The sequence below is a fragment of the Crinia signifera genome, chromosome 5, assembly GCF_055691185.1.
Source record: "Crinia signifera chromosome 5, ASM5569118v1, whole genome shotgun sequence".
Classification (NCBI taxonomy): Eukaryota; Metazoa; Chordata; class Amphibia; order Anura; family Myobatrachidae; genus Crinia; species Crinia signifera.
In genome coordinates this window covers 293,689,534-293,717,385 of record NC_139221.1, presented here as the reverse complement: position 1 = coordinate 293,717,385, position 27,852 = coordinate 293,689,534, and the positions used below count along the sequence as shown (strand labels likewise).

The following is a 27,852-nucleotide window of genomic DNA, read 5'->3' as shown; positions in this document are numbered from 1 at the left end:
AATATACAACTTAAAGAAGTTATTTTCCATTTTTAAATAACTTTGATTTATTGGTTTGTATAAGCCCAAAAACATATAACCCTAACACACAACTGTGTCAAAGTATTTGCTGAATAAATAAAGAATGCAATAAAGAATACAGTATCTATCCTTATGTATCAATGCCTATTTCCCTATAGATTGTAAGCTTGCGAGCAGGGCCCTCCTACATTTTGACTGTCTGTAAATACCCTGTTTTGTTTTATCACTGTCTGCTATTGTAAAGCGCAACGGAATATGCTGCGCTATATAAGAAACTGTTAATAAATAAATAAATAAATATCTAAGACCTCTACATTATCAACAAGACCAATACATTCCTGACAAACCTTATACAAACTGATACTTGTCTTCTGCCCTCTGCTGGAATATCCATGCACTGCAGCTAACAGAGCTTTTGAGTACTTTTACAAAATTACCACATTCAATTAGTTCTTGAAATGTTTTTGACAGGGAAATATTTTTTTTTTTTTAAAGTTACAGAAAGCATTTTTATTGTTACGAAATTCTCAATATGAATACTTGCAAGATTAAAAAAAAAAAAAAAAACTACTTTATATTTTAGAACCTGTGTTATTGCAAACCAATGTTGAGAATATTAATAATATATTAAATATTATTACTGCATATTAAACATGATACTGTGAATTCCCCAATGTGAGTGTATTCCACTTCATGATGATATATGCATACACAATAGAGTTTTCATTATATAGTTAAATTAATTAAAGTTATATTTAGAGTAAAATAAAGGTATTCATCTGTAATAGGCCAACCTCCAGGGGTGCCTCCTGATGTGAGAAAGGACAACACTGACCATTTATCAACATGGGGAAATCAACTGCAATGCAAGCATTGTACATGCAATCACCACAATCATTGCCTGAACAAAAACAGAGGCTGGCTGATTGCACACCACAATGCAAAAAAAAAAAAAGCGATTTTAACTAACTTCCGTTATGAAAAAAAAAAAAAATTTAATTGAAATATTCCAAGAAAGAGGATTTTATATGTGTGTAAAAAAAATTAAAATAGAAAAATTCCCAAAATGTTATGCATCAAATGTAAAACAAAAATATGTCATATAGGCAAATGATCGAATTAACTTTTTTTACATTTACAATAAACTACAGTTTCCAAAAGATACGAATTTTCTACCTGCTGTTTAATGTGTCATACTTTGCAGGGTTAATACCTAATATTTTCCATTTTTGGGGATATATGTGCAACTATGAAAATGTTTTATACTGTATATACAAAATCACAACTAACAAAGAATGCTAAGTGACTGATTGCACAATTGAATGCGTGTGTGTCTCTTCCTCGGCACACGTGTGTGTGCCAATCTAGTACAAGAGTGCAAAAGTGGGCAACTGTGGACTGGTTTTGGGTGGCAGCTTGAAAAATTCTCTGGCTTGGGGTGGTAAATTTGTCAAAAACAAATTCTTTAAATTATACATCTGATTTTAAACAATAATAAAGAAAAAGAAATCTCCAAATAGAACATAAAAGACTACATTAAAAGCACATTGAATGTTCCTGTTGCAATACATTTATTTTCCCTAAAACTCAGCATTGTATTAAAATTATTACAAAAATTTAATTAAATGGACAATCAAGTAGCTTTAACATATTAGCCACACAAAAAAAATAAACAAATAAAGCAAAGTAACAGCCCACTTTGGGAAGGTGAACAATTCATCTATTTTGATCAACGACTTTTTATGGTCATTTCAAACTGGGCAACAGGCAGGTCATTGTTGCTAGTAATTACATTTACAATAAGGACATCAGTCCTTTCAAAGTAGATATTTTGGAAAGTACTGCTAAGTATAGAGGCCTGTACACACTGGGTGATATAATATGCAATATCGATCAGTTCAGCCCTTGTGTGTGAGCGATATCACTCATTATAAAATCGCCCAGTGTTAACGCACCAGCCAACGGACGATGCACGCTCCTACGAGTCGTTAACGACCCATTAAATCATCTGTGCATGTACAGACAAGGAAGCAGATTGTTAAACCCTGCCCCCTGATAAGTTTAACACATTTTAAAAAGGAAAGGAAAAAAAGACGCACCTTTTTTTTTAGTGTTCTATTCTGGTTTTCCAGCCAATCATCCACTTGTTCTTCAATTTCCTCAATGCTAACGCCTTGATCATAAGTAGGGACATAGGCACCCCAATTAGGGTCAATTGAAGAATACACAGGAAATTCAGATTTCACCTTTTTCACTTTTGGTTTCTTCTCTTCTGCAGATTTAAATGTAGTTTAAAGAAAGGTCACAAAATGCGTAACACTTTTTTTTTTTTTACGGAGCTACCTGAAATCCTTCCTTACAAAAATAGGTATATTTTCACTAAATATGGCAATGGGCAAAGAGAAACCAAATGAATGTTATAAGAAGTGAACAGAGAGAATAAAAAAATTATTCTCCACTTCATTATATCAGCTACGAGAAGGTTTAATTCTGTGTGAGTAGCACAATACTGATAAATATAAGCAATAGGAATAAACATACTTAGTAGGGATTCCAGCTCTGCTTGGGCTTCGGCCTCTTCTTTTTCTTTCATTTTCTTATCATTGTACTCAGCATAAAACTGCTTGATGTCCTGTTCAAACAAGGGAATTAATACAATTAGCAAAATTAGAGATTATGTTCCTTTAACACTCTGGTAGAAAAGCTTCGCACATCTCTTCTCTTCATGAGGATTTCACACATCTGAGAGACAATGAAAAGCAATGGATGACAATATGTCCGCATCCCACAGCACAGTAGTGGGAATCTGATGGATGCGAAAGCTCTCAGGCCTTCATTAAACTCAGCAAGATAGAATTATTAGCCATGAAAATACTTCAGTTCATTAGTTTCTGTTCTCGATTTCACTGTAGTTACTAAGAGAGGCTTTTTTTTTTTTTTATTACAAGCTGCACTTCGAAACCTTACGATAACATGTGTGGTAAATATATAGGCAGGGCTATTTTTCAGCAGGCACCAGCAGGAACTGAGGCCCTTATTCTAGTTCACTTTTTCTGACAAAATATTTCTTAGAGATGGACAAAACCATGTGCACTGCAGGTGAGGCAGGTGTAAAACCCCACCCAAATCTAATTATCTCTGCACAAGTAACACCTGCCTCACCTGCAGTGCACATGGTTTTGTCCATCTAAGAAATATTTTGTCAGAAAGAGTGAACGAGAATAAGGGCCTCAGTTCCTGCTGGAGCCTGCTGAAAAATAGCCCTGTATATAGGTATCACAGTGGCACAGCTACATTCATAGTTACGTTACATAGTACGATACCCCGGTGGTCGGGATCCTGATGGTCAAAACTCCAGCAGCGGCATTCCAATGGTTTTCGTTGAGTATTCTAACCCTAAGGCCGGTTTCACACACTCCGGCTCCTGCCGGACGGTGAAATCCCGCACGGCCAGGGAGCCGTGCCGCACTCATTAGTTGTGAATGGACACTACTGTGTCCATTCACACGGGACGGCTGCAGCCGGATCCCACCACTGGAAGGGACGGCTGCCGGGCTGTGGCCATCCCCTCCATCATAATCTACTGTGTGCTGCACGGCTTCCTGGCCGTACGGGTTTTCGCTGTCTGGCAGGAGCCGGAGTGTGTGAAACCAGCCTAACCCAGCCCTCCGGCACCTTAAAGAAAACCTGCAATCGGTCAGGATTATGACCATTGGGATTCCACTGTCGGGACTGTGCCCTTCGGTAACCACAACACATCCCGTGTGTATTTCCTTTGTCCAGAACATAGGAGAAGAACATGCTCTTATATAAACTGGCATAAAAATAAGAAGAGGTACAAACAGGGCACACAGAGTGAACAGACGTGAGATGTACAGTAATGGTCCTGCTCATGGGCACTTACAACCTAGGGGGCACTTTGGTGGAGATAGCTGGACACGTGGACATGGCGAGTGGACATTGCAGGTAGAGTAGATGGTAGTGAACTAGGAAGGATTAGTATAGGCAAGAATAAAAAAAATGGTGTTTTGAAGACCTTGAAAAATTGAAGATTGGAGGAGAATCTCTAGACTAAAAAATTAGAAGTTTCATAGCTCAGTTAAAGCACTAGTTCTTATTGAGTTCATATATAGAATATAAGTTCATACCAAAAAAAATATGCCTGTGACATGTCCATTAATCTACAGCATGTTGATCCGACTGGTGTATATACACCAATTGCTGACAACCTGAATCTATCCAGCAGTTGAACAATACAAAGTTATATAGTAAATAGCTGGAGCCTCCTGGGTACCCTAAGCTTGAGTTAGGCACAATCCCCTAAGGCAAAGGTGGGGAACATCCGGCCTATGGGACGTAATCGGCACCCGTAGCCAGTTTGACTGGCCTGCCCATCTGCATGACGGCTTGCCTAGGATTCAAGGAAGGGGGAGTTCTCGTGAGAGGTGTCTTATTCATTAGCAGCCGGAGCATGGGAGTCTTATTCTGGAGCGTGGGACGGGCCTGGGTCGGGTGATGCAGGGAAATTTGTAAGTGGCTTTAGATATGGCTCACGGAAAAAAATTTTTACATTACAAATGGACCATGGAAGAAAAAAGGTTCCCCACCCCTGACCAAAGGGATCCGGTCAATTAAATGACAGTAATAAAGGTCGACAGTCAATTTGTCAACCACTAAGGGTGGACAGGCAATAGGTTGACCACTAATGGTGGACATGCAATAGTTGGACAGTCAATTTGTCAACCACTAATGGTGGACAAGCAATAGGTCGACCACTAATGGAGGACAGGCAATAGGTCAACCACTAATGGTGGACAGACAATAGGTCAACCACTAATGGTGGACAGACAATAGGTCAACCACTAATGGTGGACAGACAATAGGTCAACCACTAATGGTGGACAGACAATAGGTCAACCACTAATGGTGGACAGACAATAGGTCAACCACTAATGGTGGACAGGCAATAGGTTTACCACTAATGGTGGACAGACAATAGGTCGACCACTAATGGTGGACAGACAATAGGTCAACCACTAATGGTGGACAGGCAATAGGTTTACCACTAATGGTTGACAGACAATAGGTCGACCACTAATGGTGGACAGACAATAGGTTTACCACTAATGGTGGACAGACAATAGGTCGACCACTAATGGTGGACAGGCAATAGGTCGACCACTAATGGTGGACAGGCAATAGGTCGACCACTAATGGTGGACAGGCAATAGGTCGACCACTAATGGTGGACAGGCAATAGGTCGACCACTAATGGTGGACAGGCAATAGGTCGACCACTAATGGTGGACAGGCAATAGGTCGACCACTTATGGTGGACAGGCAATTTACGACATAGTAGATATAAACTAGCCTGCACAGTCTGTTTCTATTTGCCATACAAATGCCACTGGGGCTGCGCATCAGCATCGGATGCAGCTGAGCACAGTGCGCTTCTGACTAACTTGCTATCTATATAGTCAAAATCGATAAACAAAATCGCACCGTGTGTACACAGCTTAAGACTGATATGTGCAACCATTACACATCAGACTACATTCTTCTACTGTACCCTGCCATTTAAGAGTTACTCTTCTATCAGAGTTCTTACATCAAGGCTACAAATGCTGTTATAGTGGAACACATTTGCTTCAAAGCAGAAGTACCTCTTTTAAAGAATAAAATAAAATATGTTGGGAAACCTAAACACTAAGTTTTAAAGTGCATCCAATCATCCACACACTAAGTAAAAAAAAGCTTTCTATAGTCTTCAGAACAAACACACACACACACTGATATATTAAATGCTGAAAGGCTAGATGTTAGTAAGTGGCCTCGCTTTGTGACAAAAAGCAGAGATTCAATAACACAGTTGAAAGCAAACATTTGCTTTTAAAGAATATTACAAAAATGGAAAATAAATAAGAAATACCTGAAATAGCTGAGGTAGCGATCGGACTGTTAGATAAAACCAGATTCCCAGCTTGAAAGGAAGTAGATCCCGCCACTGTGGTTTTTCAAGGATCCTGTAATAGACGTGACAGGCTCATCACACAATAAAGAAGCTACATACAGTAATGCATCGCAAGTGGCAAGAAACAATATATTATTTAAAGTAAAGATTCAAAATTAGGACAACAACATTTTAGCTCATTCAATTACAGGCGGATAAAATGAGTGCACTCTACCTGGTACCTAAAAGATTTATGGTTGAAAGTAAACATAGCTTGGTTATTCGCATTTTGGCTATACACTGTCAGAGATGCATGCAGAATAGAAAATCAAAATGGCATAGATAGACTTTCATTGGGTCAACGCCATATTGCCAACATGCATTAGGTAGACAATGGTCAAGATCGCCAAAAGGTCAACATTACAAGTGTTGACAAAAGTTTCCATAGCTTTTTGGGTGTAAATTTTTAGCAGGAGTGGCCAACCCGCGGCTCTTTCCTTAATGAGCTGCAGCTCCTTCAATCACCCCCATCGTGCAACGATCGGGCAGCACACACCTCCCCACACGGTGAGAAGCTGCATAGCGGGCAGGCCGCAAAGCACCCACCGCCTCTCCCCATATATGACAGGCATCCAGCATCGCCACCCTCCCTGCACAGTGTGCAGCCAGCGGCATCCTCCTCCCCATCCGGCTTTTAATTTTCCTGTGCAGTGTGCCGACTCAGTGGTCGTGCTGCGTATTCCTTGTGGTGTACAGCTACAGCTGACCAGCGGCAACAGAGCTGGTGGGTTAGTTGAAGAGCAGTGGCTATAAGCAGGGAGATATGTAGGGGCAGCAATCATCTATCAGTAAGTTACCCTTTGTTAACTGGGAAAGGTGGCCTTGCGTGGCAGGTAGGGGTTGTGTTTGGGGGAAGGGAGAATTTCAGTAGAGCTGCATATGTATGCTTGTATGAAGGAGGCAGTGTATGGATGGATGGATGAGAGTGGTGGTGTATAAATGTATGTATAAATGTATGTATGTATGTATGTATGTATGTATGCATGTATGAATGAGGGTGGCGGTATATAAATATATGCATGTATGAAGGTGGCGGTGTATAAATGTATGCATGTATGAAGGTGGCGGTGTATAAATGTATGCATGTATAAAGGTGGCGGTGTATAAATGTATGCATGTATGAAGGTGGCGGTGTATAAATGTATGCATGTATGAGGGTGGCGGTGTATGCATGTATGAGGGTGACGGTGTATAAATGTATGCATGTATGAGGGTGGCGGTGTATAAATGTATGCATGTATGAGGGTGGCGGTGTATAAATGTATGCATGTATGAGGGTGGTGGTGTATAAATGTATGCATGTATGAAGGTGGTGGTGTATAAATGTATGCATGTATGAAGGTGGCGGTGTATAAATCTATGCATGTATGAGTGACCATGTATAAATGTATATATGCGCCTGATGTTGGCTCTTCGGGGTCCCTAAATATATTTTTGGGCTCTTTGTCTCTGACTGGTTGGCCACCCCTGTTTTATAGGTTTAAACATATCAAAATTGGTGGACCATGTACCCTTCGGGGCTTGCCACGCCTCAGGCAAGGTTATGTAGTCCATGTGGATAGTAAATCAAGCAAAAGTTGGAAAAACAGTGAAATCACCCAAAAACTCATCAAACATTATCAAGTTGACCTTGTAACCATGTTGAATTTTTTTACCTATCGATTGTAAGACCGTTCTACATTTTACACGTTAATCTTTTGAGCATGTACAACTAATACATGTCGATATTGGAACCGGTCAGGGACAACCCAGACCATGGGTGAAATGTAATAGGGTGAGAGAATCAGAAAGTAAGAGATTCGATAAGAAATCTCCAGGTTTTTTAAAGCGGCAATCATTTACACTGCAAAATCAACTAGGCTTCAGTGCACTGTTATTCCATTCGAGGAGCTAAAGAGAAGGTTCCCCACAAAAGATAAGGCATAGATCAGTGGGTCCCAAACTGTGCGGCAGATTCATTAAGCCTGGTAGAGTGATAAAGTGGAAGGAAAAAACGTAACCGCCAACTTTCAAGTTACAGTCTGAGTTTGAAAAGTAAAAGTTAGGAGCTGATTGGCTGGTGTGTTATCACCTTCCACTTTATCACTTCACCAGGCTTAATAAAATTGCCTGTGTGTCTTGTCACCCTGGGGTGCCACAAGGTTCTTAAGCTGGCCATACAGAAGAACGATTTGAGGTACGAATGAAAGATTTTGATGGCTCTTGCGATGCACTCGGTATGATTACGGTCTAAAGCATGGTCCTGCGGGTTGTGAAATGGATCCTATGACCGTACATTCTGCACATACAAAGTAACAGGTCGACAGATCATAAGTACATTGTTAAAACATTGCGTGTCAACTAGCTTTAAAAAAAACATGTTGACAGTCAAAAGTGCCATGCTGTACACCACCACATAACTGCCTCTAAGGAGGACGGGTAGGTACAATTTACGTTTAGATTTTTATCCTTTAATTTATCAATAATAAACTTTTAACCTGGATTGCCTTGTAAAAATGCTGATACTGTGGAGCGCAGTGGTTCAAGAAAGTTTGGGAACCTCTGCCATAGATGATTGGAGAATCCAAAAACCAATCATAAAAACAGATTGCAAAAATTCTATTGGGGATACAGTCTCACAGGCAGTGGCTCTCTCCCCGTTGCAGAGAGCCGTGAAGTGGGAGAGAGAGGACAGGCTGCCTCTGCAGAAGCCTCTCTCCCCAGCCCAGCACACGCTGCTCAGTTTTACAAGGGCCCGGTGCTCCTGCGCACAGGTTGTGCACCAATGTCACGCAAAAAAATAATAATCTTACTTTGGGATGGTACTGTAATACTGTGGGTCTTGGCCTGCCATTAGGACAGAAATGTCAACACTTTAATTAGGACACCTTAAGCTGGTGGCTAAGTAAAAATAAACATCTGCTCCTTGAGCTGTAAAACAGATTGTCCTCTTTTTTTGCTAGAAATGTTTAAATTACTTAAAGAATTAAGATTAATGATACACCCACGTGTAGCTAACATAGCATTGCAAGCCTGGGCAAACTGTGGCTTTCCAGCTGATGTGAAACTACAAGTCTCAGCATGCTTTAGTGGGAGGGTATGCTGTGACGTATGTTTGTTGTGACGTATGAATGTATGTATGTATGTATGTATGTATGTATGTATGTATGTATGTATGTATACACCCAGATATATTACAGTTTCTACTGATTTCAGCATAACCATGAGCAGTTTTGTAATAGTACTCAACCAGGTACACCACACTTGCCTTACCAAACACAGCAGTGCACCACCTCTGACCATAGTGAGAGGACACAATGCATGCTACAAAAAAAAAGAGCTGCAGAGCCGGTTCTAATAACGTTCAGCTGCAGCAACCTCTGTAGATCTCATTAGTACAATCTATCCAGTTGGTTTTAAGATGCTAAAGGGGCATACACACGGAGCGATTGTGTGCTCTTTCCTAAGAAATCTTACTAGTTTGCTTAGCAAGTGACTGCAAATCTCTCTGTGTGCACAGAATGAGTGATAGTGATCGAGATCTCTCATTCTGAACCACTATCCGGCCAAATCTCTGCATGTGTATGTGCTCCCCATAAGCAATCTGGACACAGGGAAATCGCCTACCTTAAATCGCTTAGCACACATCTCTACGTGTGTATGCCCCTTTATTACTGTCCTCCTGGTCATATCCAATCTCTATAAGGGAGACACAACTTTCTTGAACCTGGATAAGTGAGACACCTCTAAGCGAGACTAAAAGTGGCATCCCTTGGAATCCCACTTATTTTATAGAATATACAGTCGAAAATGGTTAGGTAGAAGCCGATTGGTTGCTATGGGCAACATCTACACTCTTTAGAAGGCTTCTAATAAACAGCACACCATAAACGTAATGAGTATTTACAAGTGCATTAGCCAACAGCCATGTCTGAGAAGAAATGTTTGATTCCAACCTGACGTAAATGTAATCGCTATGTCAGCATTTAGCTGGAACCATCATCCACAGACATCAAAATGAGCTAATCTAACCTTAAAACTAGCACGATAACGGTTTTTAAAAAATATGCACAAGCAGCTCCTAAAATAACCAAAACCCAAGATAACCCAATGGTACCCATTAACTTTATAAAAAAAAAAAAAAGAAAAATCAATGCTTAAATAACTAGTTTGGAAAGCTGAACAAACAAGCCAATACCTTAAAAAAACATTAATGTCATCAACAGTTCAGTGGAGCATTACTCACTGATGTCACCAGAATAGAAAACAGGCAGAACTGCCTCTGATCTCCTCTTTCCATTGATCCAGTTCCTGCCCCTGCTGGGTGAACTATTTAAAAATGCTTTAATTCTCTCTAAAAGTCAATAGGAAAAATGGTTTTATCTTTCAGGACGCTGAATGCCATTACCCACCATGCTTTACATCTGCTAAAACATGGCCTCTACGTCAGCTACGTTTTATGGGCAGGATGAGAAAGAAACTGAATTACGTCCCGTTGAACCTTTGTTAAATCCCCTTTGTGATAATCCAGCGCGAAGCTCCCATCGCTGCAAAGTAACTCAAATGCTTACTTCTACCAAATGTGTCTTCCTTTTGTTCTGGTGTTTAGATTAGATGGCATTGTGCTGAATGGAGTAGATTATGCTCCTCTCATTTAGCATTTAATCCAAATGGACGGCATAAACCAATGCAGAAAAAGACGACTTGAAATGAGATAATAATCTACACTAAGGGGATGTTCAAATAGTTGCAATGAAACATGGGGATTAAAAAAAAAAGACAGTTTTACACATATACATATACACATATATATATATATATATATATATATATATATATATATATATATATATATATATATATATATATATATATATATATGTGACTGCTTGTCCCTGAAGACGGGGGTACATCCCGAAACACCGTTGGGCAATACCTTAATAAAGGACTAAGTTTTATTCAGCTGGAAGTCTGAGGAGTGCTACTTACTTTCTCTATTGTGTTTGGACTACATCAGCCCTAAGGAGGCACCCCAGCAAGCTTTGATATTTGGAGGTGGTCAGTGCTGGCTGTATCTCTGCTATATATATATATATCTATAGATAGATAGAAGAAGTAGGAGCGTAGAGGGCGTTATTAAAAGTACCACCACCTTCAAGTGTTAGGTGAAGGTGAACAATGATACAAGAAAATACAAATTGATAACATTTATTAAAAATGAGAAGACATCTGTTTGATTCAAATTCAATTCAATTGATGGATAACCGCAAGGACAGAACCCAATGCGTTTAGTCTCCGAAGAGACTTCCTCAGGGGTATACAAGAAGAGCGGTATGTCGATCTAATGGAATCTTTAAAAAAATCCGTAAAAGAATTCGGTGTCTCTATAGAGATCCGATACGAAAGGGCATCGATAACGGCACTTTAAAAGAGTGGGGGATTTGAACCAGCATCCAATAGAGCCTAGTGAGTCCTCCAGCTTCAAATCAGAAGATATATCATATATATATATATATATATATATATATATATATATATATATATATATATATATATATATATATATATATATATATATATATATATATATATATATATATATATATATATATATATATATATATATATATATAGTGTATGTTTTATATGAGATCCAATCCGAACTCCGTAAAACAAAATACTTTTCATGTGGAAGCACACCGATTCAGTGAAATCCGTGTCACACATGTGACATATGATTAGCCAATGTGATGCCGTATGCAGTATATACCAAATGGTGACTGAGTCCATGCAATTGTGTAATATATTTAGGCGTCATTTAAAGTATTCAAAATAAATTGGTGCCTAGTATACTGTATATAGAGAATTTAAGAAATATATATAATTTTAAAGTCACACAGTAATTATTTTATACATTACAGGTTGATTATCCAAATATCCGTTATCCAAATTATTCCGAAAACCATAGTTTCCAGAATGTACTTTTTTTTTTGCTAAAAACCTACTGGGTACATTTGTGACTGGCACCACTGGGGAAATGATATGTAACTGGCACTAAATATGTGCAAGAAAATTATTGCTTGGCATTTAAATTCAGTGTCCGAGATTGTACATAAACTTTGCTTCATGTTTTAAAACCTTGTTTCATGCACAAATCAAATATATCTGTGTGCGTTTGATGTGTTTATACAACATAAATACAAGATACCTCATTGGAATATAAAAATTTTCCAAAATAGGGAATTATCCGTTATCCAATATGCTTCTGGTCCCGAGCATTTTGGATAAGGGATGCTCAACCTGTAACAATAAATGCACAAAAGTATAAAACATTTATATTATTATAAAGTCATAAAAAAAAAAAAAAAAAAACTTTTGAAACTTAAAAAAACTGCTTTCATATGTTTTTTGTCACCATAAGTAGCTAGCTCCATTTGGATTAGTATTTACTGAAATACTGGTATGGCAATATATCTCTCCTCATGTGCCTTTCTTAGAATTTATAAACCTCTGCCACCCTGATGATTGCTTCAGTGTCCTGTCCCCTGATACAACTATCCATATTAACCATGTACTTGTCCTAAACTGTCTTGTGCTGTAATTCGCTATGTGTTTTTGCCCATAACTATGCTTTGTAAAGCTCTGCGGAATATGTGTGCGCTATATAAGAAACTGTTAATAAATAAATAAATATCTTCACCAGAATAGGAAAAACACTAATCCATATAAAGGAGCATTGTAGGCATATTAAGAATAGAACAATATGCTAACAGAATAGCAAGGCTAATTTGGTTCTGCTGCATGCAAAATTATATGCAGCACAAAGTTTTTGGTATTCATTAGGAAGCTGGAATTTTAGCCGTAGAAATGAAGGCAGATGTTTTTTCACAGCTTCAGAACAGGTGTAAATTTAGGAAGAAAAAAATAAAAAAGGTAAAAACTTCATTCAGAACTCCTTGAACACTCCGCTAATGACTAAATACTCAAATAGAAGTATTCAGTGATCTTAACAGAACCAATCATTAAGGGGGGTATTCAATCTCCCGCAGCCATCTCCCGACGGGGGAGATGGCTGCGGGGCCCTATTCAATGCTGTATTCCCCGACAGAATTGAACAGGGGATCTCAGCAGAAAGAGCCAGACTTCACAAGCAGTCGGGCTCGTTCTGCCGAGAATGGCCGGGAAGTGAGGAGCTCCTGGCTGCAGCTCGCAGCCATGCCCACTTCTCGTCCCATTGCAGGCGGGACATTGAATCCCACCTGCAAATTCTCAGTCGAACAGACCGAGAACGGGACAGGGTCACGGCTGTCAAGCTGGCCCGAAAGCTTAGTGTTCTTGTATATTCTACTGTGGCCATTTAAAATGCGATCCAGGACCAGTGGTTGGGAGGCCACGTATGATGGATGCTCCCAACAGATGAATGATCTACATGTAACGCATAATGCCAATTTTCCAAGACTGGCCAAGTTGAAGGAAAACTGAAATGCATCCTCAGAGAATAATGCAGTGTCTCAGTAGGGGAGCAGCCACATATCTGGTAAGGAAGGAATAGCCTTCACAACAAATCATGATCTTACCGTTCATTTCTTTCTAGAAGACTAGACTTTACGTCTTCCAACGACTTGCCCCCAGCTTTCTTTTTCTTTTCCTTCTTTTTTTTGCTTAGTAGCTCATCCTGAAAGAGCAATAATTAATAGCAAATTATCACAAATAAAATGGTTGTCTACCTTAAAATGACTCAGTTGAGACACGTATATTTAACATAGGTTGAACATGATAAACAATTGTCTTTATTTAACCTCAAACTTTATAACTTTATACTGTATAAAAGGAGAGACAGATGCATGCCACAAATAAAAGCTTTAAAAACCTCAGGCCTATAAGCTACTTTTAAGGCTCAGTACACACTAATAAACGGTCAAGAAAAAAATTCTGACCATTCCTATAACTTAAGTATGCTTTCTTTACCTATGCCCAGTGGTTGGGCCAAAACCTGTCCATGGCATCCTAAGGTGACATGGGCTGCACATCATTGGTCAGAATGGAAGGCAAATTATCGGGCCAAAAATGCTGTCTGTATGAAATTCCAACCGTCAAGTCCCAGCCGCTATTTTGTGTTAAACGTCACTTTGCTGGATGTTTTAATTTTAATTATCTGTTCTCGTATTAATTTTAATTAAGTCGCAAATCTGCCATGTGTGTACCCGCTTAACAGTGATGCCGAAATCTAACAAAGTTAACAAAGACTGCCGCTTTGAAATATGAGTAAAGGCCCAATACATAGGTCCGATTTGGCCTGGTTTTCATCCGATCTGACGGTGTGTTTGACATCCGATCCGCGGCCCCATGCGCAGCGGCACAGATCCAGAGATCATATTGGCTGCACATAGGATCTCCAGATTCGGCAACCACATGGCGGTGGTGAACGGGATCGCATACGATACGATACATCACATGTGTAAAGACCGCACGTGGGTTCAGATGATCATATACTGCTCCGAGAAAGTCATAGCAGTGTTTGACCACCTTTAAAGGAATTACAAAAAAAAAAGGTATACATCCCAAGTTAACGATCAAAAAAAAAAAAAAAAAGGCAGAACCAAAAATAAAAGGCAGAAGTTTGGGCAATTCTAAATTCTTTGAACATTGATTGGGGCAAACAACTGCAGTGCAAACGTCTTCCTATACTGCCGTCACTCAATGTGCTGTACATTTCCATTAAAGTTATTTTACAGATACAGATGGATGGGGGTAATCTTCGAATTAAAGTTGCTGTCCGTTAACCAAGTAATTTCATAATAACATTAACACCGTGAATAAAACACTATGAGCAATGGCATGAAAGAAAAGTACATTACAAAACACAGTTAACGATAGATCCCCCTTAATGTAATTACACAGAGTGACAGCTAGAAATAATGATTTCTTTTTAATTCCGATTTCTTATGAATACTCACCAGCTGCTTCTCCAGGTAGATGGACCAGACCACAGCATAATGGCCCACTGTGAAAATAATGAATAGGAGCAATGCTAGCTCTGCATTGCTCATCTTCCTCACCCGCCGGTAATAGAACACAGGCTGCCGCCAATCTGGGAGGCCATTAACAAGGATATCATCATACCTAGGACAACAAATGGCAGCTTTCAGTGCAGGCATGAAAAATACACCTCAATACTACAAAAATGAAATATTTTATATAAAGCAGTCACACGAGAAAAACCAATACCGGAAAACAAAGGCAATTTTTATGAATTTTAACAGAACATTGCGCATTGCTTTTATTATTATTATTATTATTATTATATTCAATTATAGAAATATCTACAATGTTCACATCTATTGCACGATGTCTGCAAGTACTGGAATTATATTCAGTGAGAATTATATTTTAGGGTTCAAAAGCAATCTGAAAATATAGCTATCTGTATGAGGTATGAGAAAACAGAGGACGTACTATCTTGACCAGAACATGTCCACAAGCCTAATGACTTATTCAGTGCTTTGTGTGATGTAACCAGCCAATCACATGCCAAGCTACTGTGTACGTGACAGGATTATTGACAGAGGACAGACGTGGCTTCTAGTCAGCGCTGCTGATACAAGAGGTGGACAAGCGCTGACATTCAAAATCCTCCTGCAACCTCTGGCAGAAGTGACAATTAGTGGGGATGCTGGGGGGGTAATGAGCGGCAGATGTCCCGTGCACCCACCTTGCTGCTGGACTGGGGGAGGGGGGGATTTTATTCTACAACTTAAAAGGAAACTGTGGCGTACTTGATTCGGAACACAAAGCGGAAAGTAAAATTATATATCCATTTATATAGCACCAGCATGTTACACAGCACATGTGTGCATATACACACAGTAACACACTACAAACTATTCCGTAGACAACTCATTAGCCAACATTATATTTTTATAATGTTGACTGTGGAAAAAAAATAAGAATTGTGTGTGGGGGAACATATACAAACTCCAAACAGACAACGACAAGTTTGTTGCAACTGCACAGGACCCCAGTGCTGTCCGATGACAATACAAACTACCATGTAACATGTCATTTTTAGACACTGTAATAAATATGGTCTCATTCAGTGTTTCTTACCCTACAGGCCAGAAAACATCTGAAATGATCAGTTATTGTACAAGCCTGAAATCAACACTGCCCAGACATGCATTCATGGGTGTATGGGCAAAGCAGGATAATGGCCCTAACTCGCCTGATCGCAGGACAAATTTATTCTCAAAATGGACAAATCCATGTGCACTGCAGGTGGGGCAAATGTGTCCCCCGCCGATATGTTCTGCCGACATAGAGGATCATGGATGCACGTCAGAACGAGTTAATGAAGGTCAGAGCGACATTTCGTCCCTTACTTGATTACACTGCACAGCGCCACAAGCGATCTCGTCCGCTTGGGCATATAGCAAGTCTGACATTGAATGCGACCATGGGCACCTGTATATCAGGCATACACAGCAATATGCCCAATTTGAATGTAAACAGCTTAATAACGCTATCTGAGATTTTTTTGGGATATTTTTAAAATACTTTTTACTAAATCGTAAGCTTGCAAAAACAAAAAACAAAAAGGTGAAGTAGAGGGCTTGGAGTAGAAATCTGGGAATATAAAAAAAAAAACGTAGAACTCTAATATCTTATCCCTTCCTACACTTTATTATTTGAACTTAAAACATGACTTCATTTCCACTGATATTTATGTATGTAACAATCCTTCATATAGAAGAACACTTTCATTCACTGAAGGAGGGTATCCAATTAAAGCCGATTTTTCACCTAGATGAAAAATCTGCACTTTTTGACATTTCTTAGGGCAAATGGGGATTTAACTATTCAACTAAAGTGCTGATTTTGCATCTAGGCCAAAAATGCAGCAGTGGCAAATGACACCTGGACCAGCGAATAAGCAGCCAATCCACATGTTTTTGCCCCGTTATGGGCTAAATCATGCCTGTTTTATGAGCCATTCACCCACCCTCCCCAAAAAAAGCATGGGCAAAAAATGCCTTCAATAGCAGCTAAAACGATCGCAATTGAATAGTCCAGGACCAAATTAGTTCCATTTTCTCAGCTATCCGTAAAAAAAAAAAAGTTACTTAATGAATACTCCCCTCAAAGTTAAACATGTTTTTTGGGGGGGGATATGGACATGTTAACTGAATATGGGGTTTCAGGGGCAATAATAGGAATTTCTTATTTCCGCTATTCACATTTGCCCAAATTTACAAAAAGTCCCTGTGATGTCTATTTTAAAAAGCAATAATTTCCCTTCTATATTGGGAGCCAATGCTATTCCTCACATGCTGAGTCGGCAGACAATGCTGGGGAACCCTCTCCTGGTTATTTAAAAAAAAAAATATATATATATATATATATATATATTTATATATATATATAGTACTTCATAGTCATAGGGTACCACTATCTGGAGAGAACAGAAAGCTATGGGAGCTGCGATTGCGGTCAGAAATTATATTGCAGATCTCTGCTACGGTCCCTCCACCGTACAATAAGGGCAGTACGGATGGTTAGCATTACTGCCTCACAGCACTGAGTTCATGAAGTCGATTCCCGCCATGGCTGTAACAGTGCGGAGTTTGTATATTCTCCCCGTGCTTGCATGGACTTCCTCCGGGTACTCCGGTTTATTCCCATAATCCAAAAATCTACTGGTAGGTTAATTGGCTCCCAACAAAATTAACCCTAGAATGTCTGTGTGTGCGTGTACATGTGGTAGGGAATATAGATTGTAAGCTCCACTGGGGCAGGGACTGATGTGAATGCTCAAATATTCTCTGTAAAGCGCTGCGGAATGTATGCGCTATATAAGAAACTTAATAAATAAATAATACAAATTGAGGATCCTAAATATCTGCGGGTATATCCCAACAATACTGATTAATAAATAGGCTCCATAGTATTTGGGGTTTTTATTAATCTGGTAAACAGTTACGTTGAGTTGAACAAAATAAGCCTAGAACCAGTCGGAGATGCATCTGTCTATATATTTCCAACAGATTAAGGAACCTGGTCACTTAAATTAGGTTTTTAAAGACATGGCTGTGTTTCTGATATACCAATCTTAGACAATTAAATTATTAATTATGGGGAAAAGGAATACTTTTTCAAAAGCATGTACTCTATACTCTATTATTAGAAAAAAAATGAACCTCCTTACAACAGAACTTTCAGAAATGTATACAGCAATAGATGCCCAGTAGAACATAGGTACGCCATCTGTATATATTCTCCCCTGCATCATGGGTAAAACGGTTTCTTTTTTCTTCTTTAAAGACATACAACCTGTTAAAAACTTAAATTCAGCTGCAGCCATCAGGGATTCAGCTCACATACTGCCAAGAATTAAAATCGACGTTGAAAGGCCTAATTTGGAGCAACACATTGACCAAAATATTTTAATTAAAAATATTCCAAGTTAGTGGCAAGCCTAATTACTGGAATAGAAATAGGGCCTATATTGTCATGCAGGTCACTGGGACTCCGTAGTAGGTTTTTCTCAAGTAAATTGACCAATCCAGGAATAATAGCGCAGCTGCTAAACTGCCAGTCTTGACATGTAAATCAATTAAAAACCAACAAATGCAGTTGCTACTTCCATACTTATTATTAAATTGATACCTAGTGTTATTTGGAGAGAGAGAGAACGAGAGAAAGAGGGAGAGTGGAAGAAACACGCAATCTGATATTTATGGATTTAAATTGAAAATATATTTATGTCACAACTGAAATATATATATAATTGCTAGTTGGAAGAAAAAAAAAGAAAAATTATAAAAAGACACAGCCACAAAAAAAGTGGCTATTTTACAAGACACCATTTACATAGTGGATTTTTTTTAATGTTTATAGAAAGAGTAAAAAGTGCCTGGCAGTGCAAGGGTTAATGTGGTATACATTTACAGCATTAGATGCTTAAAAGAGCACTTTACTGAACAATGTGTGCAGGCTCTAAGCAAAAGTCTCCGAGGATTAATCCTTACAATCAATTCCACATTGATTTTACTATCAATGAACATCATGGCTCGCACAACTGTCCATTTTAAAAGGAGATAGCTTCCATTAAAACCCACTTTGGTAGAGGTTGGTAAAAATATAAGAACAACATAAAAGGAGACACACACACACGCATATTTTATATATGTATGCGTGCGCTATATTATTTACCGGTAATACATATTTATACAGTATATGTTATTAATTAAAACAATTAAATGTACTGAAATATCAGGGGGAAAAATGGTAAAATTCAGATTTGGAAACCTGGAAATTAGTAGTGTTGTATATTTATAAATGGGTGAACTTTGGTATAACAACTTCTCTATTAATTCCCTTGCCTAGTTAACCATAGTCAGTCACATGTAGACAGCCTTAGTCAAGCATAGAGGAGGATACAATTGTGAGAGTTAAAAAGTACCAACGAATCAGTTTTCAACACAGCCTCTAACATGTAAATTAGGAGCCCAGTGGTTGGTACTTTATCTCTCATAATTTTATCTCTCTCTCCAAGCTTTGATAAATAGCCCCACACATTAAAATAAATAAAGAAGATGGGGAAGTAAAGATCCTGCCCTATTTGAGCTATATAAATCAGTGAATAACATAACAAATCCATTTTTTTTAAACAAAGAATGAAACGGTTGATCTTTCTGCAACAGAGTCTACCCAGATGGAGTTAAATTGTACTCGCAGGGTTCTAGATTAATCTGAATGATGTATGTGAATATCAGCTGATCTTTAGACCATTTTCAATGCTAGGCTATTCTAGGTTTTTAAGTCAGAAAAAAGGGAGGAAGGCCGAATTCTTTGCATTGTTAATGAACATGTGGAGCGGTGAAAAGAAGAAATAGGCAGCCAGTGTGTGCTCCCTGTGTAAAGTAAATCTAATGAGCCCTTACTGCAGACTGTAACAAACTGCACAGCTCTACAGAATCTTTTCACTACCGATGAATGTGAAAGGACACCGTCAAAAACACAGCCATCGCATTCGGGCCGACAGGGGTGGTCAAAAATATCTAAACGTGCACAAAAGCAGAGAGAGTCAGCTATGTGCTAGTACCGCTAACATACTTACCAAACAGTCTGTGCGTTCCACAGAGTGAAAGTGCTGAGCGACTTATCACTGAAATGTACTTACAGTGCGAAAGCAAATACAACTGTGCAGTATAACTGCAGCCACCGTGCTATTGAGCAAAGGATTTAAATACTCGTAGTGGCCAATAAAAATGTACGCATAAATAGAGAATCTACTATTAGTTATGTGGATGGGAATATTTTGGATATATTTGGGAACTCTTTATTCAATCTAAATCTAAATATAAACATAAAAATAAAGTCGAGAATTTTGAGATTTTTTTTTTCCCATTAACATGGTATAGGGTATACAGACATCTGTATCTGTAGATGATACTGGTACAGGGTATACAAACATATCTGCATCAGAAGATGATGCTGGTACAGGATATACAGACATATCTGTAGATTATACTGGTACAGGATATACAGACATATCGGGCAGCACGGACGGTGTAGTGGTTAGCATTACTGCCTCACAGCGCTGAGGTCATGGGTCCGATCTCCACCATGGCCCAACTGTGCGGAGTTTGTATATTCTCCCCGTGTTTGCGTGGGTTTACTCCGGGTACTCCGGTTTCCTCCCACAATCCAAAAATATACTGGTAAGTTAATTGGCTTCCAACAAAAATTAACCCTAGAATGTCTGTGTGTGCATATACATGTGGTAGGGATAGATTGTAAGCTCCACTGGGGCAGGGACTGATGTGAGTGTTCAAATATTCTCTGTAAAGCGCTGCGGAATCTGTGTGCGCTATATAAGAAACTGTTAATAAATAATAACATAAATCTGTAGATGATACTGGTACAGGATATACAGACATATCACCATCTGTAGATGATACTGAAGTACAGTATTAGGGTGATCTAAAATTGAGGGATTATATTCCATCTAACGAAGTACAAGAAGAAAGTTCACACAAGGGAAGAGGACCCTGCTCATGAGAGCTTACATACTAAAGTTTTTACAGCTTTCAATTTCAAATCACAGCTTTATTTATTAACAGTTTCTTCTATAGCGCACACATATTACGCAGGCAATATTTGAACATTCACATCAGTCCATGCCCCAGTGGAGCTTACAATCTATATTCCCTACCACATGTACACACACACAGACATTCTAGGGTTAATTTGTTGGGAGCAAAGTATATTTTTTGGGATTGTGGGAGGAAACCGGAGTATATAGAGGAAACCCACACAAGTACGGGGAGAATATACAAACTCTGCACAGTTAGGGACATGGTGGGAATCAAACCCATGACCTCAGTGCGGTGAGGCAGTAATTCTAACCATTACACCGTCCGTACTGCCTGTTGTATTATGGGGAACATTACAACCATCATCAGACAATGTGCACATATATTCCCATTACGGTAAGCTCCAGCATTGCGTGTCACTGTGCACCTCTATGGGATGCAGAGAGAAATGTGCGAGTTTGATGGTTATGACTCAGAACTGGATCAGCCCCTTACATTCCTTAATGGTTGGTGTACAGTGCAATACTTTTTAGCCTGGTAAAGGTGAAACGTATTATAGATGTCATGTGTTAACATGACATGAGCAAAACAAATACATTTCCTTACTAATCAATTAGTTCCCTAATGGACACATACCACACATTCCTACTGGAGTATGCAGGGAAAAGCATTGTACAAGTAACACAGCTGCCGAGAGTTCATTCATAGTGTGTCAGAGACCATTACTACAGGTGACACCGCATACCATAGCAATGTATAGCGTTAAAAACATATGATGGGTTTTGCTGGACTAGGTCTTCGAATGAGACAAAATTAAGCAGCTGTTTAAGCTCAAAATTGGGCGGAAATAAACTGTAGGGAATCAATTGTTACAATAGACATTTCGTGCCATTATTTTCTGAATTGGTGGTTCCTCGCTTAGTGATTGATCCAATATGGAATGACGCTAGGAAAAAAAAAAAAAGCCTCACAATTGAATCATGAAAGCGGTTGTAAGGAATAAGAAGTGTGCCTATATTACTGGGCATCCTATGTGATGTGCTGTATGATTTATAAGTAGCATAACCATAGGATCCCTATATGACATTTCTTCAGTCAATACGTGTCACCCTATGCCGCCATTAAGGCACCATATGTAATAAACACTGGCCCTGACCATCTATTCACACTAATCCTGTTAATCCAATCACACTGGGGGGGCTGTAGTTCTAAGAAAGTAAAACTTGATTATCAGGAGAAAATACAGACAACTTTTAGATTTAGGTCCAACTTTGTGTTTAGGGGCAAGGTGCATTAGCCAGTATTTAACCTATGAGTTGCCCTGACAGACGGTGGACATCAGAGATACAGCCCTACTACATTTTAAGTAAGTAGTTCCAAGTAGTTAATCATTTGCACTATTAATCTTATTTTTTATTGTTGTCCCCCTTTCAAAATCAATATACATGTTTCCTTTGTTTAGTAATAACTTAAATCATCAACCATAAAGTGCAACACATCATTAAACTAATAGCAGAGACAAATGCTTGCAACGTGGAACTCCTAGTTGTAATTTGCCCCACACAAACAAAATATAAATACATTACAAGGGAGAGGGGCCACAAACTCATGAGTTTGTAATATAAGATTACAGCAATAATAATGTACCATAAATGGGAAATAACACTGTGTGTACATGTATTTCATACACACACTTGAACGGATATGCTTAAACCTGAGGATTATGACAAATGGAATGTTACTGATCTAGCTTATTCGTCTTTCATAATTACAGAAATCCCTGGTTGATGTGCGTCAGGCCCGGTGGGGAGGGGGTTTGCACGATGACTCCACGTGGGGGTGGTGGTGTTGGGTCCGGAGATGCGGCGTGTGGAGGGTGATGCCGGGCGGCTACCCCCGGCCTGCTGAGACACACGAGGTGGGGTGATGCCTGGCGTGCGGCGGACCCAGCTACCCGGCCTGCTGATACACGTGGGGCGGGGGGGGGGTGGTTGGGTGCCGGACGTGCTGCTGGCGAGTCACTCCACGGGGGGCGGGGAATAGGCTATGCGGCAGGGGGGGGGGATTTTCCGCTCCCCTCCATGCCAATCCGGGGGTACACCTGCTCCAACCTCCGCCCTAGGCAAATGCCTAGAGCTGCCTAGTGGTGGCGCCGGCCCTGATGTGCGTACATGCAAAAAAGCCCGGAAGTATGTTTAAAGGACACAACCCGGGACTTGGGACCTAATTAAGACTTGATCGCAGGACAAATTTGTTCTCAAAATGTGCAAAACCATGCTGCAGATGGGACAGATGTAACATGTGCAGAGAGTTCGATTTCGGGGAGGAATTTTATTTCTGTGCAGGGTAAATACTGGCTGCTTTAATTTTACACTGCAGTTTAGATTTTCAGTTTGAACACACTTGACCCAAATCTAACTCTCTCTGAACATGTTACATCTGCCCCACCTGCAGTGCAGCATGGTTTTGCCCAGTATGATAACTTTTTTTGGTACTTATGTAGTAACTGGGCTGCCGATTTTGAAATCGGGTCCATCGCATCGCATCGCACCCGACCATATCGCATGCGATGCGATGCGATGCGATGCGATGGACCCGATTTTTCCATAGGATTCAATGTTAAAATGGACTGAGTCCATTTTAACATAGAATTCAATGGGAAAAGGGGTCCTTTTCATACCCCTACTATCCAAGTGGGCATGGAGTTGGATATAAACCTGTGGCGAGCGTAGCGAGCCACCGAGCCCGAAGCGTGGCGAGCGTAGCGAGCCCCGCGAGGGGACACAGAATACCGTCCCCTCGCGGGGCTCGCTTCGCTCGCCACGCTTCGGGCTCGGTGGCTCGCTACGCTCGCCACAGGTTTATATCCAACTCCATGCCCACTTGGATAGTAGGGGTATGAAAAGGACCCCTTTTTCCCATTGAATTCCATGTTAAAATGGACTCAGTCCATTTTAACATTGAATCCTATGGAAAAATCGGGTCATCGCATCGCATCGCATCGCATGGTCGTATGCGATGCGATGCGATATCGCATCGCATCGCATCTGATTGTATGCCTTAACTTAAGGCATACAATCAAAAAATCGGCAGCCCAGATACTACATAAGTACCCTTTTTTTTTCCTGCGATCAGATCTGAATTAGGCCCATAAATCCTAGTACCTGGCCTTCTCCTTACCAGGGATAGGCTGAGACCTGGAAGTTGCTGGTTTGCTGGACCAAGCCATTTCCTAGGTCTGGTGTGCATCACCATTTGATCCTTTGTAAATCTACTATATACTACTAAAACAATAAAAAAGGACTATAGATTAGTTTCTGAATGTACATACTAGTCTTTCATGAATAATTTAGTAAAAGTAAAATAATAAAAGACAATGCATCTAACTGAACAGAGAAAGAGAAAAACAAAAAAACAAAAACAAAAAAAAAATATACACATATACAAATGACCAAAGTTTATGATAAAACTTCAAATATCAAATTGACCAGAAACATATTGTATACCTATGTGCTACGAGCTGTATCAATGAAAGGAACGCTCAATTTAACTTTCTATTATTCCTGACGGGTTTCATTAAGCGTGGTAAAAGAAATCTGCTTTTCTGAATTCAAAAATTCCATTTGTCATAAGATATAATGTCTTATCTGAGAGGTTGCACAGAACCAATTACAGACAATTAAGGAACAAATGAAAATATAATTAAAAACAATTTTGGTATTTATTTTAAATACAGGTTGAGTATCCCGTATCCAAAATGCTCGGGACCAGGAGAATTTTGGATAACGGATTATTCCGTATTTTGGAATATTTTAATATTTCAATGATGTATTTTTAAGTATCTTGCATTTATGCTGTATAAACACATAAAATAAACACAAATATATTTTATTACCACATAAAATACACACAAATATATTTTATTTGTTCAAAAAACAAGGTTTCAAAACATGAAACAAATTTGTGTACTATCTCAGATATTGAATTTGAATGCCAAGCAATCATTTTCTTGTACATATATAGTGCCAGTTACATATCATGTCCCCAGTAGTGCTGTTACAAATGTCTCCAGTGAGTTTTTAGCTAAACAATTATTTTTTTTTCCACTTTCAGGAAAGTATGGTTTTCGGAATAATTCGGATAACGGATATTCGGATACGGGATACTCAACCTGTACTATATACTAATAACTTGACAAGCGACATGTTCGTCCTGGACTGTAATTCAGAAAATGTGAAAAGCTTTTATAAAGTTAAAACTTAATTAAAAATAAATGTTTTTACCACACGTTGGGGTATGATCACACAGGGGGGGTAGTTACTTAATACATTCGGTTGTCTATGTTTCATATTTCATGGCTAGCGTATATTTTGTGTATTTATATGAATATCTTTGATATACGGTTATCATATATGAGAAGGTTGTTATTGGAGTGACGGTGCGTTCACTGCTTTAGTATTATTTATTTACCATTTCTTATATAGCGCAACATTTTCCGCTGCGCTTTACAATTGAAACCAGTGATAAAACAAACTGGGTCGAAAAAAAACCACAGAGGTAGGAGGGCCCTGCTCGCAAGCTTACAATATATAGGTATTATTACACTGTATTCATAATTTTTACCTAGATACCCACTTGTCTCCTTGAATGAAGTAATGTGAGTTTCAACAGCGCCTTTGAAAATATACTATTAGGGTTTCCATGTGGGTGGATTATGTGTGGTTGTTCTGCCGCTAAGTCATTCATTTTGTTATTTTGCATGCTGCTACGTGTACTATCCAATATCAATCTTTTTTTTCTCTCAAATGCCTATCTGTCATATTGGTTTATTGTACATTGTCTTGTCTCCTAATTCTTCTGTGGATTGTAATTGTTTTTGTGGGTTAAAATGAAAAATCCAAAAAAGTAAAAAATAATAATAAATGAAATAAGGACAGAAAAACCTATTATAAATCAGCATTCTCATAACAGCATGAAAAATAAAAAAATCCAAATTTATAGAATTTAACAATTCAATGAAAAATCACCGTAAGTAATAGTAAACCACAATTTTCAAATTTTATTTTGAATTACTTTGAAACAAAATTATTTTTGAAAATGTCAACAAATGTAGTGTCAAGTATACATTAACAATTTTACCAAAATTCCAGAAGAAAAAAAAGGCACACTATCTAACCATCCTTCCTATAAATAATAGAGGAACCACAAACAATACAAATGTCAGCAAGCCCACCACTGATTTGTCATTCACCATTGTCATCAGTATATCGCAAGCAGTCAGTCAAAATTTCAAATTCTTTTAATTTAAATCCATTTTCCTCCTTGCAAAAAGGTTAACCAGCAAGGCCCTAGCAGTAATGGCTTCTATATTTCTATATTTATTTTATCTCAATTACCAAACGGCCCAAAAGATTAAGTGTTTATGGGGGATTACTACTTGCCTCCAGCGAAATCAGGGCATAAGGCCAAAAAAAAAAAAGGAAGGAAGGTTCACAATAAGACAAGAGCGGGTGGGTGAAGTTGCATTTTAAAATAAATCAAGCAGGCCCTACAACACAAAACTCATAGCACTATAAGAAAAAGCCAAGAAAGGAGAGGCGATCTGGAGAAGATTTTTGTATTATCAGTAGATTTTGTTTCCCATAAAATCGCTAAGTTGGAACATTTCATATGTTAATGTTATTTTTTTAAATGTGTCAATAACCTTTTTGTGCACAGAGGGGTCCAACCCCAGCTTGCTACTTACCAAAAAGATTTGAACCGCACCGTGAAGCCGAATAATATGATGAATAGGGGGTATAGCTTTACAATACATTAAATGGATGGGAATTTTTATTATGCTGGAAGTGGTAATATGTTTTTGCATTTTGGGTATGGATCTGCCGCAAACACATTTTAAAGGCATTAAGTCACATTTTTGTAAGCTGTGTAAGCCTTGTAAAATGATGGATTGCACTTTATGGGAATGAACGGTGTGAGAGCTGAGCCTAGAACGTGCCTGTGTACTGCGTTGTCAATCTGACTGGACCAGTATAGAGATAAAGATCTGCTGCTTGGCAGGGTTTGAAACACACACTTCAAATCGTTCTCCCCTTTGGGGTTGTACAGGGGTTTTGTGCCAGGCACCAAGGCCAAAAAGTGTGTCTAATGAAGTGTCTTAGATGAGTAAATAAGAAATTAATGTTAGCAAACAGCTGATGATAATGCAGCACTTTGGAGCCTATGAAGGATTTGGTATATTGCCCACACATGTGTCTGCAGAAACATTATAAGACTCATATCCTATCAATCCTAAATACTGGGTCCTCAAATACAGCAAAGAGGCATCTACAAGTGCTATTGGTACATGTGCTATGAGCAAGAAACAAACATAAAAGGCATATTTAGGCTTTAACTCCGGTTCGGTCTCCAACACCTATTATCTACTGTAGAAAAAAAAAATGGTCTCCATTGTTCGAACGCTACAAATAACTAGTTTACTCTAACAGAATGAATTATAATAATAGCTGCTAAATATGCAAAAATGAATCTACAAAATTGATTTAAAAAAAGGATTAAATCAAAAGTAGAATACAATAAAAAACAAACAATAAAAACAAAAGCTGTACGCTATAAACAGGATAATTGTAAACAGAATTTGTAAAGCAGAAATAACTTGCAAGGAGGCACTTAGAATGCTGCAGAAGAATGGTGTAACTCAAAACAAAAACAGAGTGAAAAGGGCAGAACTACAATGTGGTAGCGGAT

The 27,852-nt window shown here is 38.9% G+C and overlaps 1 protein-coding gene across 1 annotated transcript in view; it reads right to left on the bottom strand.

Annotated features, from left to right (window-relative positions):
• Positions 1–27,852, bottom strand: part of DNAJC1 (DnaJ heat shock protein family (Hsp40) member C1) — a 123,394-nt gene that overhangs the window by 51,979 nt on the left and 43,563 nt on the right. Inside the window, exons 4-8 of the mRNA XM_083189290.1 lie at positions 14,968–15,133; positions 13,588–13,685; positions 5,951–6,044; positions 2,563–2,653; positions 2,121–2,293 (exon numbers count right to left, since the gene is read on the bottom strand). Coding sequence (XP_083045416.1) covers positions 2,121–2,293; positions 2,563–2,653; positions 5,951–6,044; positions 13,588–13,685; positions 14,968–15,133 — 622 coding nt within the window. The remainder of the gene's footprint in view (positions 1–2,120; positions 2,294–2,562; positions 2,654–5,950; positions 6,045–13,587; positions 13,686–14,967; positions 15,134–27,852) is intronic.